The 16,097-nt window shown below is 36.1% G+C and overlaps 1 protein-coding gene across 2 annotated transcripts in view; it reads right to left on the bottom strand.

The window, feature by feature from the left end:
• Positions 1–16,097, bottom strand: part of DHX32 (DEAH-box helicase 32 (putative)) — a 195,249-nt gene that overhangs the window by 14,937 nt on the left and 164,215 nt on the right. For both annotated transcript variants that reach the window (XM_053692517.1, XM_053692516.1), the window contains 2 exons: positions 7,494–7,685; positions 4,534–4,680 (listed from right to left, as the gene is read on the bottom strand). In XM_053692517.1, coding sequence (XP_053548492.1) covers positions 4,534–4,680; positions 7,494–7,685 — 339 coding nt within the window. The remainder of the gene's footprint in view (positions 1–4,533; positions 4,681–7,493; positions 7,686–16,097) is intronic.

The following is a 16,097-nucleotide window of genomic DNA, read 5'->3' as shown; positions in this document are numbered from 1 at the left end:
GATGGGCCATCAATCTAGGGGTTTCCCCATTTTGAATGGCACCAGACAGGGATGCCCGCTTTCACCATTGCCATTTGCCATATGTATTGAACCATTAGCACTACAGATTAGACAATCCCCAGATATTACAGGAATACGAATCAGAGGAGAGGAGTATAAGATAGCTCTTTTCGCTGATGATGTGTTACTCTCATTAACCAAACCACTAATAGTACTACCTAATTTATATACCATTCTAACGCAATTCTCATCTATATCAGGTTATAAAGTCAATATTGACAAAATGTGAAGCTATGGCTATTAGACTCCCAAACCATACCAAAAAACTTTTAGAACTTAATTTCGACTTTACTTGGGTCACAAAACATATAAAGTACCTGGGAATTAAATTAAGCAAACATTCCTCAGATCTTTATAAAGTTAATTATAACCCACTGTTGAAAAACATTAGACAGGATTTGCTAAAATGGGGCCAATATCGATTCTCTTGGTACGGACGTATATCAACAATTAAGATGATGGTGCTTCCCAAGATTCTTTATTTATTTAGAGCTCTACCAATAAAGATCCCTTCAGAGATCTGAAAGAAGCTCAATCTATGATTAATACATTTTTAAGAAACACCAAAAAAGCAAGAATATCACAGAACATACTCACTAAACATAGACGACTGGGAGGTCTTGGAATACCCAATCTAAAACACTATTATCAGGCTGCTAGACTGGCACAGACGGTCCTAGTAACCAATAAGGAGGAAAGGATAAGATGGGTTTAGATGGAAACAGATATCAATGGTCTCACTACCCCAGAAATGGTAATCTGGGGTAATCACAGGGGGACTACTAAAATACATACGACATCCCCAGTCAAGATACACATGTACACACAATGGGCTAAAGTAACGAAAACCTTGTCTCTTCTTCCCGCTAATTCCCTCCATACGCCACTAAATTGTGTAATAACAGTTATTCCACCCTCTGTATTAGCTAAATGGGAGAATAAAGGCCTGTACCGGATAGCAGACATACTAGAAAAAGGGAAAATCATGCCATATACCAAGCTACAAGAAAAAATTAACCCACTTAAATTATACTGGTACCAATATTTACAATTATCATCCAATACACGCACATTCTTGTCAAAGTCAATAGATGGGACTTCGGCACAATTAGAAATTTTTTGTAGTCTAGGCAAGAGGCCAAAAAACACAATATCACAACTCTATTTAATTATTCAAAGGGCAAATAGAATTAATCCATCATTGTATAATAAATGGGAATTGGATTTAGAAATGGAAATAAATGGAGAGGAGTGGAACCAATTATATAACTCATGTAGGGGACTCAAGTGCTGACATGATCGAAAATTGCTACAAAACTATATCAAGATGGTACCTAACACCGGTTATTACATCACATACAGTAATCAATGGCTCCAGCCTTTGCTATAGAGGTTGTGGAGCAGTAGGTACATATGAACATATGTGGTGGGACTGTCCCCACTCTAGGGAGGTTTGGGAAGATCTCTCTAGCCTTCTTAGCTCCATCTTAGAGGAACCAATACGACTGACACTAGCTCAGGCACTACTCCATGAATATAACAAGAAATTTAATAAACATATAAATCAATTTATAAGAATAGTTTGTACAGCAGCGAGAATATGTATCGCACGTCATTGGAAAGTAGGATCGCCCACAAAAGAAGAGATTGTTAATAAGATCAGATACTTTTATAACATGTATGAACAAGCAGCTCACATACAGGACACACAGGCAACTTTTCAAAAAACATGGTTTTATTGGATAATGTACAAGACAAACGAGTGACGGTGGAACATTGGGATATAGAGTTGAGGGCGGGAAAGGGGAAGCGTGTTTGACAGTGACAGAGATAAGGAAGAGGATCCGGTGGTCTGGCAGAAGAACCCTAAAGACAAAAGAAACAATAAGATGAGCATCTATCTTAATCTTATCTATTTCTTACTCACCTTTTATTCAAATTTTCTTTTTTTTCCCCTCTTACTCTTTTTCTTTCTCACTATTTCATTTTTTCTTATTAAATTTGGAGAGGAATCTGAACACAGTGAAATTATTCTTCAGATTTTTGGTCAGGTAATGTTGTGTTACAATGTTTGTATAGGAGACTACGAATAATTAGTATAGAATTTGTACATGACATACCTGTGTAATTATTGATTCAGTGTGATCGTATTCTTCCCTAATAAAAATTATTTCAACATAAAAAACTCCCGAGTTTGCTTTCACAGTATGTTTTGGGTCATTGTCCATCTGTAAAGTGAAGTGCTGTCCAATCAACTTCACTAAATTTGGCTGAATCTGAGCAGATAATTTATCCTTATACACTTCAGAATTCATCCGGCTGCTTCTGTCACATCAATAAACACTAGTGACCCAGTGCCATTGGAAGCCATGCATGCCCATGCCATCACACCGACACCACCCTGTTTTACAGATGATGTGGTATGCTTCAGATCATGAGCCGTTCAAAGCCTTCTCCATACTTTTTTCTTCCCATTATTCTGGTACAGGTTGATCTTAGTCTGTCCAAAGAATGCTGTTCCAGAACTGGGCTGGCTTTTTAAGATATTTTTTCGCAAAGTTTAATCTGGCCTTCCTATTCTTGAGGCTTATGAATGGTTTGCAACTTGTGGTGAACCCTTTCTGTATTGGCTCTTGTGAAGTCTTCTCTTTATGGTAGACTTGGATAATGATATGCCTACCTCCTGGAGTGTTCTTCATCTGGCTGGATGTTTTTCTTTACCATGGAAAGGATCTTACGATCATCCACCACTGTTGTCTTTCGTGGATGTACAGGCGTTTTTGGGTTGCAGAGCTCACAGTGCGTTCTTTTTTTTCTCAGAATGTACAAAACTGTTGATTTGGCCACTCAATGTTCCTGCTATCTCTCTGATGGATTTTTTTCTTTTTTTTTGCAGCCTAAAGATGGCCTGTTTCACTTGCATTGAGAGCTCCTTTGAACGCATGTTGTGGGTTCACAGCAACAACTTCCTAATGCCACACCTGGAATCATTGCCAGACCTTTTACCTGCTTAATTGATGATGAAATAACCGAATAGCCTACACCTGTCCATGAAACAGCTTTTGAGTCAATTGTCCAATTACTTTTGGTCCCTTGAAAAAGAGCTGCAATTCCTAGACCCTTCCTCCAAATTAGGTAGGCTCAAGAGCAATAATGCACTACTGGGAGCTATCTGAGCACATTGGATGGGCCTATGACAAAAAGCATATATGTGCAGTCACCAATCACCAGCTCGCTCTCAGTAGTGCTTTGCTGCTCTTGAGTCTACCTAGGTATGTTTTTCAACAAAGCATACCAAGAGGACAAAGCAAATTTGACTAACAGAAGTAAATTAGAAAGTTGTGTAAAATTGCATGATCTATCTGAATTGTAAAAATGTTAAAATTGACTTTTTTGCCCCTTTAAATAGTATTTTCATATACATGACAGATATGTTTAGAGTATCTTTGAAATTAGCGACGATCTACTCGCACAATAGATGCCTGTTACACGTTCACTTTAATGATCATTGATATCCTTTCCTGTGTCTGATATTTTAGAATTGGTGAACACACACACACATATACATACACACACACACACATACATACACACACACACACACACACACACACACACATATATATATATATATAATTTAGCAGCTGGAGAGCACTCGCACTTCATGGTCAGCTTGCCAGGGTGCATACAGGAAAAACAGTATAGGTAAACAAATGGATTGCACTCACTGGACTTTTAAGATACGTGCCTTTATTATGACGTTTCGGGGACCGTATCCCCTTCCTCAGAATTTATTTAAAATAAGTCTATTGATTGTATTTGATGATAAACCGAGAATTATTAAGAAAATACGTTTTAGTGTTAGCGCTCTAAGGTATAGAGAAATAGATTTATTCTGTTTCTGCATATTCCTTTAATTTAAAATGTTTTAGAGTTTACGGTTGCCTTTTTAGCACATAAAACAAGGGAATCCAGGATCAAGGACATGAAACACCACTTACTTTTGTGCTTGTATTGCACTCCCTAGGAGGCTAAAAAGGAAATTCTGTAATCTGCAAATCAAACCGCTGCTTTAGGCAATTTAAAAAAAATATGTTATAGGTTTTTCTTTTTTAACCTCTCTAAGGAACGTTAGACAAAAGCAACATTTTTTTAAACAAAACCAAGAGGTGATTTTAATGCCCCTTTAAAGGGACACTGAACCCAAATGTTTTCTTTCATGATTCAGATAGAGCATGCAATTTTAAGCAACTTTCTAATTTACTCCTATTATCAATTTTTCTTCAGTCTCTTGCTATCTTTATTTGAAAAAGCAGGAATGTAAAGTTTAGGAGCCGGCCTATCATTTGGGTTCAGTATCCCTTTAAGTTGCATAGAAACCAAAAAATGTGGTCCACTACAAGTCAAATTTGAATGCTGAATGCTTAGCTGCTGTAGAAGTGAAGGTGGTAAAAAAGATAGTGCGGTACTTACGCTGGCTTTCACTATTGCTTCTCATTTGTTCGTATTCCTTGTAAATATTGATAAGAGTGAAGTGATCGCCTGCCGGGTGCACAAATTTATCCAGGTTATCCACTGTGGCTCCCGATTCCGGGGACTGGTCCAGAAAACAATCTGGTGCTTATTCATTAAGAATAAATGGAGAGAAATAATTAATGAAAGGTACAAAACAATGAAGTGCAAGACAGTTATATTGGTATCTTAAAGCGGAAATTCATTTCCCTGTGTTTTTAATTTTTGCTAAACTTATGCATAATTATAAATTGGTCTTCATTGTATTCAGCATTTTGTGTGTGTCCTGAGGGTAAAATGGTTATAGTGCATATGGTGAGATATAGTTTAAATGCAGCAATTTGGTAGTACAATCTGCTTCTGTGCAGAAATCATATTATTGCTTACAAAATGGAATACAATTCTAGCAAGATGTTTTTGTTCTTCACTACGTCAGATAAACAAGAGACGCACTGGTGGACTCTTTTGGTTACCAACATACAGTTCATTTCACTTGTACAGTTACTGTCCGAACAAATCTTTCTATACCCTAACAGGGCTAACTGCCTGTAATTTGGAAAGATGGATATAAATTAAAGGGTCCCATAAGCCAAACTTAATGTTTTATCATTTAGATTGGGCATATAATTATAGATCTTTCCAATTCTGCTTTCAAATTTACTTATTTCACTCTGTATGCTATGTTAAAACATAGCTCATTTCCTTAAAGGGACAGTCTACACACAATTTGTTGTTATAGTTTAAAAAGATAGATAATACCTTTACTACTCATTCCCCAGCTTTGCACAACCAACATTGTTATATTAATATACTTTATAACATTTAAACCTCTAAATTTCCGCCTGTTTCTAAGTCACTATAGACAGCCTCTTATCACATTTTTTTACAACAGGGGAGTGCTAGTTCATGCGAGTCATATAGATAACATTGTGATCACACCCGTGGTGTGTGGCAGACACTGCACTAATTGGATAAAATGCAAGGCAATAGAAAATAAATAGTCATGTGATCAGGAGGCTGCCAGAAAAGGCTTAGATACAAGGTAATTACAGAGGTTAAATATTAATATAACCATGTTCGCTGTGCAAAACGGATGAATGGGTAATAAAAGGGATTATCTATAGATTTAAATAACAATTTTGTAGTAGACTGTCCCTTTAACAGAATACATATATATATATATATATATATATATATATATATATATATATATATATATATATATATATATAAAACATTATAATATACAAATGTTGCAAACACAGCTGTCATATAGTGCTCAAGACACATGCACTTCCCTGAGCATATACAGGTATTCTGTAATGGAAGGGAAGTTTGTTTCTTTATTTTATTTGAGAGGACATTTCAAGATGTATTTTCTTTATTTTTCTGCATTTCACTGTAACACTGGGGCATAACTAATATGGAGCCTAATTTCATTTTAGCTGTAATGTCCAATGTTTCTATCATGAGATTGTTGGCAGCTCCCAATTGGTAACTCCCCCCCCTTCAATCTTGAAGAGTGCTACATTTGAGGCTTTAGTGCGGGATCCATAGCTTCTTACTGAAGTCTAGGAGAAAGCAGTATGGCTTTTGATTGGTTGTATTCTCTCTATTGGTATCCTTGGTTAAAAATCAATGCACTACTGGGAGCTAGCTGCTGATTGGTGGCTCTTGTTACTGGCTCACCCTATGTATTTAGCATAGCTTTCATTTAACAAAAAGGATACAAAGAGAATGAAGAAAATTTGATAATAGAAGTAAATTGGAAGGTTGTTAAAAATTGTATGTTCTATCTGAATCAAAAGAGACAGATTTGGGGTTTCTTGTCCCTTTAACAATTGTAACCCCTAGACTGCAATCCAATACATAATACATTCACAACATATCACAGATAAGATTGTATCCAAAGAAGCAATTTCACACACTCCAGCAGGTAAAATGATGAATTGGGAACACATTAAAGGGACAGCATACACCAATTTTCATATAAATGCATGTTAGACACTAAAGCAGAATATGCACAGAGCATAATATAAATATCCAGTATAAAACCTTTTAAAAATGTACTTAAGAAGCTTCCAATTTAGCACTGTTGATAAGGTTAGGCAGGGACACCCATTGGGATGGGCTGGAAAGCAAAAAGAGCAGACACTCTCCCTACATATGAAAATACTCTTTACAAAAACAGGAGCAAGCTAAAGTCCATATACATAAGTATACATCTACAACTTTGGGGCTTGGTTTAGGATTCTGAAATCGGCACAATGTTACTTAAAAATAAGCAAAACTGTACATTAAAAAAACAACAACCCTGTATGGGCCATATAAATGGATCATATACAAAAAATTTATGTAAATAGAAATCTAGTTTACAAGGTCCCTTTAAAAGGAAAACAAATTACAGTACAGTGCCCCTTTAATTACAAATTATGAGAGCAATAGTATTTACGTACACGAATGTGCAATGTGCTGCAGTCCTCTCTCTGCCAACCACAGCATAAACCTATGAATTCGTTTTTTTATTATAGAGCTGTGCTAAATCTTTGTCATATTACATCTTAATCGTTTTCAGTCCCAGGTGGAGAAGATTTCCAGCTTTGATACTGCTGCTGTGTTGCGTGAAAGAGACAAATAAGATTTGGTTCTACGAGACTTCCTGCATGAAATCTATAACCTGTGGCAAGTAAAAATGGCTGTATCCGTGTCATCCGGCCTATTGAAACTTCAATTGTGTTTTTTTTCTTTTCAGAAGCCTATTACTTCTCTTTTGCATTCAAATACTGTTTTCTCGTTCATTGCCTGACAGAATCTGTAACGGAGTTGGATCCGCTCACTAACCTTTCATCTCCCTATGATAGCAGGAAGTTCTCTATTTAGTATGCAGAGTACAGATAGACATTGTTTTAGATGTACAATACCTGTAACCATGGCAGCCAGTGTGAGCATTTCATCTACACAGTCAAATTCACAGGCAGCTAAAATAGATTTTGACAGCTGTGGATCCAGAGGAAATTCCGACATTATTATTCCAAATTCAGACAGATTTCCATCATTGTCTAGTGCTGCCAGATAATCCAGATCTTCCAATGCTTGCATTAAACTTTCAGGGTCTAAAGAAAAAAAAAAAATAAAAAAAAATATATATATATATATATATATATATATATATACACACATATATACAAAAATAGGCACCAATTCATCAGATTACAAAAACGTACTAGTGAGTTAACAGTGGGATAACATACATCTTAGTGACTTAAAGGGACAGTTAAAACTTTAATGTTTTAATATAAACTGTCTAATTAGGTGTAGAAAAAAAATGAATTTTTTTTTTGTAAAAAAAATTGTAAAAGAAAAAGCAAAGGGGAAGAACGGTTAGTAATATAGTAACACTTGTAGTTGGTTATTTCATGCACTCGTAGTTGGCCATATATATGGCCGTCCTGTATTTTCTTCAGGACATGTATTAATGTATGGGGTCCTTTGACTCTTACTCCGACACCTACTGTTATTATTCAAAGATGTATGTAATATTTTATCAATTGTGATGCACTGTTTTACACCTTGTAATTTATTTTGTTGTAACTCTCCTATCCTTTGCTATAAATAAAGTTAAAAAAAAAAAAAATGAAATATACTTTATTTTGCCTCATCAGCCTTCATCAGATGTGATAATAGGGTTGCCACCTCGGCTATGGTTTCCTGTACAGCTATGAGATACACATGCTGCAGGGTCACTATTCAGCGCTGCGGAATCTGTTGGCGCTTTATAAATAAATAAATAATAATAATGTGCTCTCCAAAGCTGCAATGCATGCTCCCCTCTGCACACCCTGCAACATGTGTAACTCATAAGTGTCCAGGAAAACACAGCTGAGGTGGCAACCCAAGGAGGTTATAGGGAGCTGCAAAATAATGGATAACAAGTTCTGATTGGCTACTCCACATAAGGTATTTGGTAGGTGGAGTTTGGCTATAGAAATCAACTCAATCAAACACTGTGTTACTTAATTCATCTTAAAAAAATAATAATCAGATTCACTCTTGCAAAATTGCTTCTATCTAGTTCTTCAGATATGTGCATGCTCCTGAGCCTACCTATTTGCTTTTCAACAAAAGGTAGCAATGTAAAATTGATACTAGAACTACATTCTACATTTTACACATTAAAGAAAAAAACATTATGAATCATTAAAGAAAAGAATTTGATAAATAATTTAAAGGGACGGTCTACTCCAGAATTGTTTTTGTTTAAAAACAGACAATCCCTTTATTACCCATTCCCTAGTTTTGCATAACCAACATGGATATATAAATATACTTTTTTTTACTTTTATTTATGACCAATAAAGGGTACAAAGTTACAAATTGCATCATCAGCCCACCTCGCAGGGTGAGATAAAAAGGCAGATATAACAATACAATAAGCTGCGATTTCATACATTAACATACATGTAGCTTTGAGAATTTTCAATGGGTCGACAGTGTTCTAATAGATATGGGTTTGTACCACAATAGTGGGGTTTTTAATATTATTAAACTTAACGTAAAATACCAACACACAAATCAAACAAACAAGACGTACCCAGTCCTATCAAGAACAATACTGAGAGACTTAGCATGAGTAACAGTCTGTCTGAACAGTGCCTAAATCTATGTCCATAGAAGGTTTTCGAAAGGTATGGGAAGTAAGAATGGGGTGCTGAGCGGTTTTCCTATGCAACTGAGCCACATAATAAAATGATGAAATCTATGCTGTCAGTATGATGCATTGGCCGAAACATTAGAATTTCTATGTAATCCTACAGGGAAAAAAAGCTGTCAAGCCCTTTCTGGGCCATAAGTTTATTATAAGCAGAACAAAATCCAAGGTAGACTGCTTGATGGTGGATATATTTGTTACTAAGTAAAAGAGTTTTGTGTAACAGGGAGGTTGACTGAAATTGATTTTTGAAGTGCCTTAGTAGAATAAGTAACCATCTTGTTCTATTAGGTACTAACCTTGGACTTAAAGGGACATGAAACCCAAATTTGTTCTTTCATGATTTAGAAAGAGCATACAATTATAAACAACTTTCTAATTTACTTCTATTATCTATTTTGCTTCATTCTCTTGATATTCTTTGCCGAAAAGCATATCTAGATATGCTTAGTAGCTGCTGATTGGTAGCTGCACATAGATGCCTCCTGTGATTGGTTCACTGTGTGCATTGCTATTTCTTCATTAAAGTATATCTAAAGAATAAAGCAAATTAGGTAATAGAAGTAAATTGGAATGTTGTTTAAAATTATATTATCTACCTTAATCATGAAAGAAAATGTTTGGGTATAGTGTCCCTTTAAACTTCCTCTTAAGAGGACTAAAATTGAAGCAGTATGCAGTATTTGAGAAAGTATGCTGCCATATAACTAAGGATTAAGATACAATCATCATCCCCAATCATGCTTTGGAAACTGTAGCGTAAAATGCAGTTAAACGTACATGCAGCATCTGGGGAGTATTAATACTGAGTCGTGTAGGGTGTCACTTTGTGAATATACATAATATCGATAGTTCTCCATTATTAAAACAGATAAACATTAGGTAGCTCTTCATGTCTTAAAGTACAAGTGTTAGGCAATAACTGCACATAGAATTTATCAAACGTCCATGCAGTAGCTGGAAAGAATACGGATTCATGTAATGCGTTACTTTGTGGAAATTCAGGATTAGCAATTGTCAATAGGTCTCCATTATCAAAACAGATATAAATATTAGGTAACTCATGTCTTAAAGTACTGTATAAGCAAGTTAGGCAAGAACTGCACATACAATTTATCAAGCAGGCATGCAGTAGCTGGGAAGTATTAATACTGAATCGTGTGGTGCGTCACTTTGTGGAGATTCAGGATTAGTCATTATCGATAATTCTCCATTATTAAAACAGATATACACATTAGGTAACTTATGTCTTAAAGTACGAGTAAGTTAGGCGAAAACTGCACATACAATTTAGACAACCCTTATAAGTAGTTTGAGAAAGCGGAGCTTATATGGGGCAGCCAGCACCTCCCCCCCCCCCCCCCTTAAATAAAATAGTGGTATAACACTGTAAAACAAGTGGCAAAGATTAAAAACTAACACAAAACAACAGCAAAACCATGCAGTTACTATGCAAGACTCAGCTCTGAACAGTTGCTCTAGTATGATTCCACTGTGTGTCGGGAGTCCATTGCTGCTAGGTAAACCGACACATCTTCAGTTAAGACTGGATATTAGAGGGGTCATTCTGTGGAAGTGACCCAGTAAATTGGAGAGCAGGACCTGCAAAGAGCCACCCACAATGTGATACGCAGTATGAATAGATGAGTAAGACACGTGGGAAGCGGAACCCACATAGCAAAACCAGAGCAGCTCTAAACCAGGCAAGCCTATCCTAAACTATAAATACATTGAAACAAGCGTAGTATAACAATTGTCGAGCAAGTTGTATCTGGTTGCGTAGAGAAAGATGATCACACATGTCCCCAAACAGTGCATCCAGAAGAGTTTTTCTATGTGTCCATCTCAGCCGACTCCAGTGGCAAGGTAGTGCCTCATTGCCTTCTTCCTAATGGCTATCTCCCAAATCAGTCGATGCAGACAGTTGTGAAAAAAGTCCAGAGTGTTTGGCAGGGGGACCTGTGCCCTCAGTGAGTTGCGAGCTGGTAGGGAGTTCACAGCAGCGCAAGCAGCCCTCTCCCTCATGCGTAGTCCAGGAGCCACAGCCCGTGTCAAAGAGAATGTGGACAAGGTCTCAGTACTGAAGATTTGTTGTTTGGCTGCGTGCAGATCCTTCATGACATTCTGCACAACCCAAGGGGATAGGTGGTTGTCGGGTCTGACTATATGTAAGGATCGATCTTCCACGAGATAAGCTGTAGATTTCCCATATATGTCTAATAGCAGTGGTATGGTGACATTACAGGGTAGGCCAGACATCTTCAGATTAGCAACAAGTGTACTCCGTAGCCAGGTTGTTCATTGTCTTGACCTTTTTCTGCAATGCCGGGAGTTGTATTCTGTAGCAGCTTACACAGCTTTTCACAGCTGTAAAGTAGCTTTTGCAGTCTGGGAGAGAGAATTGTGAATAGCACCGTGGCTATCTCATTCTTGGAATCCATTGCCTTGTGGACGACTGAGACAGCTATATGCTGAGTCAATTAGACTCTATATTTAGTTATAATGCCTTCCGGGGTAGAAGAGTTGGACTGACTTCTATCTGCTAAGTGTTCCCGGACAGCTTGCCTGTCAAGGGAGAGGCAGATGGCGTTGATAGATGGCTGTTAAGTAGAAATTAAAAGTTGATTTCTACAGAGCTGATGAGGCTTGCGGCCATCTTGGAGAGCCACCCACCGGAAGTCATAAATATACTTTTTACCTCTGTGATTACCTTGTATCTAAGCCTCTGTATTCTGCCCCCTTATTCCAGTTCTTTTGACAGACTTGATATTAGCCAAATCAGTGCCGACTCATCAGTGAGCACAATGTTATCTTTATTGCACACAAGAACTTGCTCTGTCTAGATGCCAAAAACTGTCAAACTGCACAGCGATTATTATTGTTTAAAATTGCATGCCCTATCTGAATAATGAAAGTTGAATTTTGACTAGACTGTCCATATAACAAATTATTTAGTGTCATACATATGCATATGTACAGTATAGTCAGGGAAATAAATACTTTCCCCAACAATAAGCACAACTATACAAGGTTATCCTCACTCCTAGTCTATGTCACCCAAAAGTGACCTCTACTAACTCGCACTCATACACAAGCGCATGTTTCAAGAACACAGCCATTTATAGAAAGTGACCCTTGAGCTGAAGCAATGTATCTTTCACACATTCAAATATAGGTTATTAAACTGTAGACAATCTGATAAAGAAACATTACAAATGAAAACTGTTTTAACTATATAAATCATGTTTAAACCAATTTAATAGACACATATAGGAAATCACATCACAAATGGTAGAGGTTACTTAGGAGCCGCCTGTTTTTTTTTCCTCTCTATCTATGCCACAAGAACTCCCCCCCTGTGCATGTTTTTACACCTACAGAATACAAACAAAACCGTACTCATCACAGTAAATACTACATTCACTCTCTATCATCTTCCTATTCATGTTTACCACTGTGTTTCAAACATACACACTCTTTAGAAGCCCCAAAATATTATGGGCTATACTGAGCAGGCAAGCTAACAGCAGCATACAGTTCATGAGTACAAATGATCCATCAAACAGCCAGGTAGCAGATCATGGGGTGATATCTACTTTATACACACTATCCAGATTATAAGTCAGCTACACATACTACACTATGAGTTATATAAAAATATTTAGTGATTAATATGTGTTTTTATCTTCTAAACTGTATTACTTTACACAGGATGTGCAAAGTAAGCCTCACTTCCTTTGTTCTTGACAATCCTGACTCCATTTAAAAAAATAAATTAATTATATATATATATATATATATATATATATATATATATATATATATATATATATATATATATATATATATATACACACACACACACACACACACATACATATATAAATAAATATCACTATGGTTTACTAGTCAGGGGTTAAAAGCTATTAGCCCAGAGGGGAAAGGTTACTAGTCCACTCAATGTTAAAGACAGGAAAAAGTCAGTCGTCCGCTGCAATTTATAAGTCGTCCGGGACTAGTAGACCATTAGAAATTTCACACATACACACACACACACACACACACACTTAGCTCTGCTGGCTTGCAGCAGAAACACTAGAAACTACTTTATTTATTTAGGTTTAAGCTGCTGTCCAACTTTTCCATTAACGCCCTAAAGACATCCCCTGTGCACATGTCTCAGTACCACCAATAGTGTATAATTCAACAAGGTCCTTTAAAATGATTTATAACATTTTATGAAGGTTTTCAACTCCATTCATTCAAAAACAAATCACTGTGTATGTTTCCTAATAACTGATCAGTATTTTATAGCGGTAACTGTAATTCAAGTTTAGATTATACTGTACATGAGTTATCCTTGATTATGAAACACAAAAGGTTTCCTAGTAAAAGGAAATATTTATTAGATGTTGTTGCGAGCTTATTATGACGAGGAGCAAGACCTTGTAAAGTTAAAGCACTGAAGAAGAACGAATGTAGGACATTCAAAAGTTCCAGCAGCCAACCATGAAATGAAAAATTGCAGCTTGTACACAGGACAGTAGGCACAAAGGTAAAGCAGAAAAAAAACAAGTAAAAACAATCAACACTTATTTAACAAGACAAACACATTCTCAGGATAAATAGCATAAAACATTAGTATATTGTTTGCTGTGTGAATATATTTTAATTTAAGTTGATCTCAGGAGTATCCAGCATAACTGAAAAACAGATGATAAAACTAGATCTGTTTTTTCAGTGGTAATTAAACATGTCACACCATATTTCCAAGCATTGGGGCATCTTATGGATTAACATTTCCGCTGTTAAATTATTTGGAATTTCTACGGCAGGGAAGAGATTAATAGAGAGACAAATTCAGCTGAGGTCATGTGAATTCTGTTAGAGACCTTCAGCGCTGTCATGTTCAATCCATTCTTATATGGTTCATTAATTCCGAAAAGGGTAACAAGTTTGTTGCTTTTGTTCAATTCAGTTACAACCCAAATTAAAAATGTTACCCATCATGAATTAAAGCATCAGTAGATTTTAACCTTTTGCTACCGGGAATTTAAGAGAGAAACTTGTCCAAAATACCAGATACTTTTTAGCATTTTTGCTGTCGCTCCTTTTCTATGAAAAATAATGTATATTTTTAAAGTAGAGTTCCCCAAAAGGTAAGTCGATTTTGGTGTATTTGACACCACTATTTGGCTCCCAAATATGATTATATATATATATATATATATATATATATATATATATATATATATATATATATATATATATATATATATATATATATATATATATATATATATATATATATATATATATATATATATATATTTTTAACTTTTTCAAATGGAGTTTCTCACTGAAATTATTTACACACAGCTACTGCAGTCATAAGACAAAATTGTTACCAAAGCTTCTCTGGGGTTTCCTTTGTTCAGAAACAGCAGACATACATGCTATTTATTTTTGGCAATTAGAAGGCCGTTAATTGCAGTTGCGCACAACAGTTTTGAAATTCCTGACAGCGAAGGGGTAATCAGTTTGTAAGGTTACTTTTTGTTGTAGTGTAGAGATTACCCTTCCATCTCTTCCCCCCCTGGTCACCACCATCTTAGGTACTGGCAGACAGTCTGCCAGTATGCAGTTTATGGCTTTTTTAATTTTAAATAACATAATTTATGTAAGAACTTACCTGATAAATTCATTTCTTTCATATTAGCAAGAGTCCATGAGCTAGTGACGTATGGGATATACATTCCTACCAGGAGGGGCAAAGTTTCCCAAACCTCAAAATGCCTATAAATACACCCCTCACCACACCCACAATTCAGTTTAACGAATAGAAAAGAAGTGGGGTGATAAAAAAGTGCGAAAGCATATAAAATAAGGAATTGGAATAATTGTGCTTTATACAAAATCATAACCACCACAAAAAAAGGGCGGGCCTCATGGACTCTTGCTAATATGAAAGAAATGAATTTATCAGGTAAGTTCTTACATAAATTATGTTTTCTTTCATGTAATTAGCAAGAGTCCATGAGCTAGTGACGTATGGGATAATGACTACCCAAGATGTGGATCTTTCCACACAAGAGTCACTAGAGAGGGAGGGATAAAATAAAGACAGCCAATTCCTGCTGAAAATAATCCACACCCAAAATAAAGTTTAACGAAAAACATAAGCAGAAGATTCAAACTGAAACCGCTGCCTGAAGTACTTTTCTACCAAAAACTGCTTCAGAAGAAGAAAATACATCAAAATGGTAGAATTTAGTAAAAGTATGCAAAGAGGACCAAGTTGCTGCTTTGCAGATCTGGTCAACCGAAGCTTCATTCCTAAACGCCCAGGAAGTAGATACTGACCTAGTAGAATGAGCTGTAATTCTCTGAGGCGGAATTTTACCCGACTCAACATAGGCAAGATGAATTAAAGATTTCAACCAAGATGCCAAAGAAATGGCAGAAGCTTTCTGGCCTTTCCTAGAACCGGAAAAGATAACAAATAGACTAGAAGTCTTACGGAAAGATTTCGTAGCTTCAACATAATATTTCAAAGCTCTAACAACATCCAAAGAATGCAACGATTTCTCCTTAGAATTCTTAGGATTAGGACATAATGAAGGAACCACAATTTCTCTACTAATGTTGTTGGAATTCACAACTTTAGGTAAAAATTCAAAAGAAGTTCGCAACACCGCCTTATCCTGATGAAAAATCAGAAAAGGAGACTCACAAGAAAGAGCAGATAATTCAGAAACTCTTCTAGCAGAAGAGATGGCCAAAAGGAACAAAACTTTCCAAGAAAGTAATTTAATGT

The sequence above is a fragment of the Bombina bombina genome, chromosome 9 (genome assembly GCF_027579735.1).
Source record: "Bombina bombina isolate aBomBom1 chromosome 9, aBomBom1.pri, whole genome shotgun sequence".
NCBI classification, from domain to species: Eukaryota; Metazoa; Chordata; class Amphibia; order Anura; family Bombinatoridae; genus Bombina; species Bombina bombina.
The sequence above is the reverse complement of the archived record's forward strand: the minus strand, read 5'-3'. Positions and strand labels throughout refer to the sequence as shown.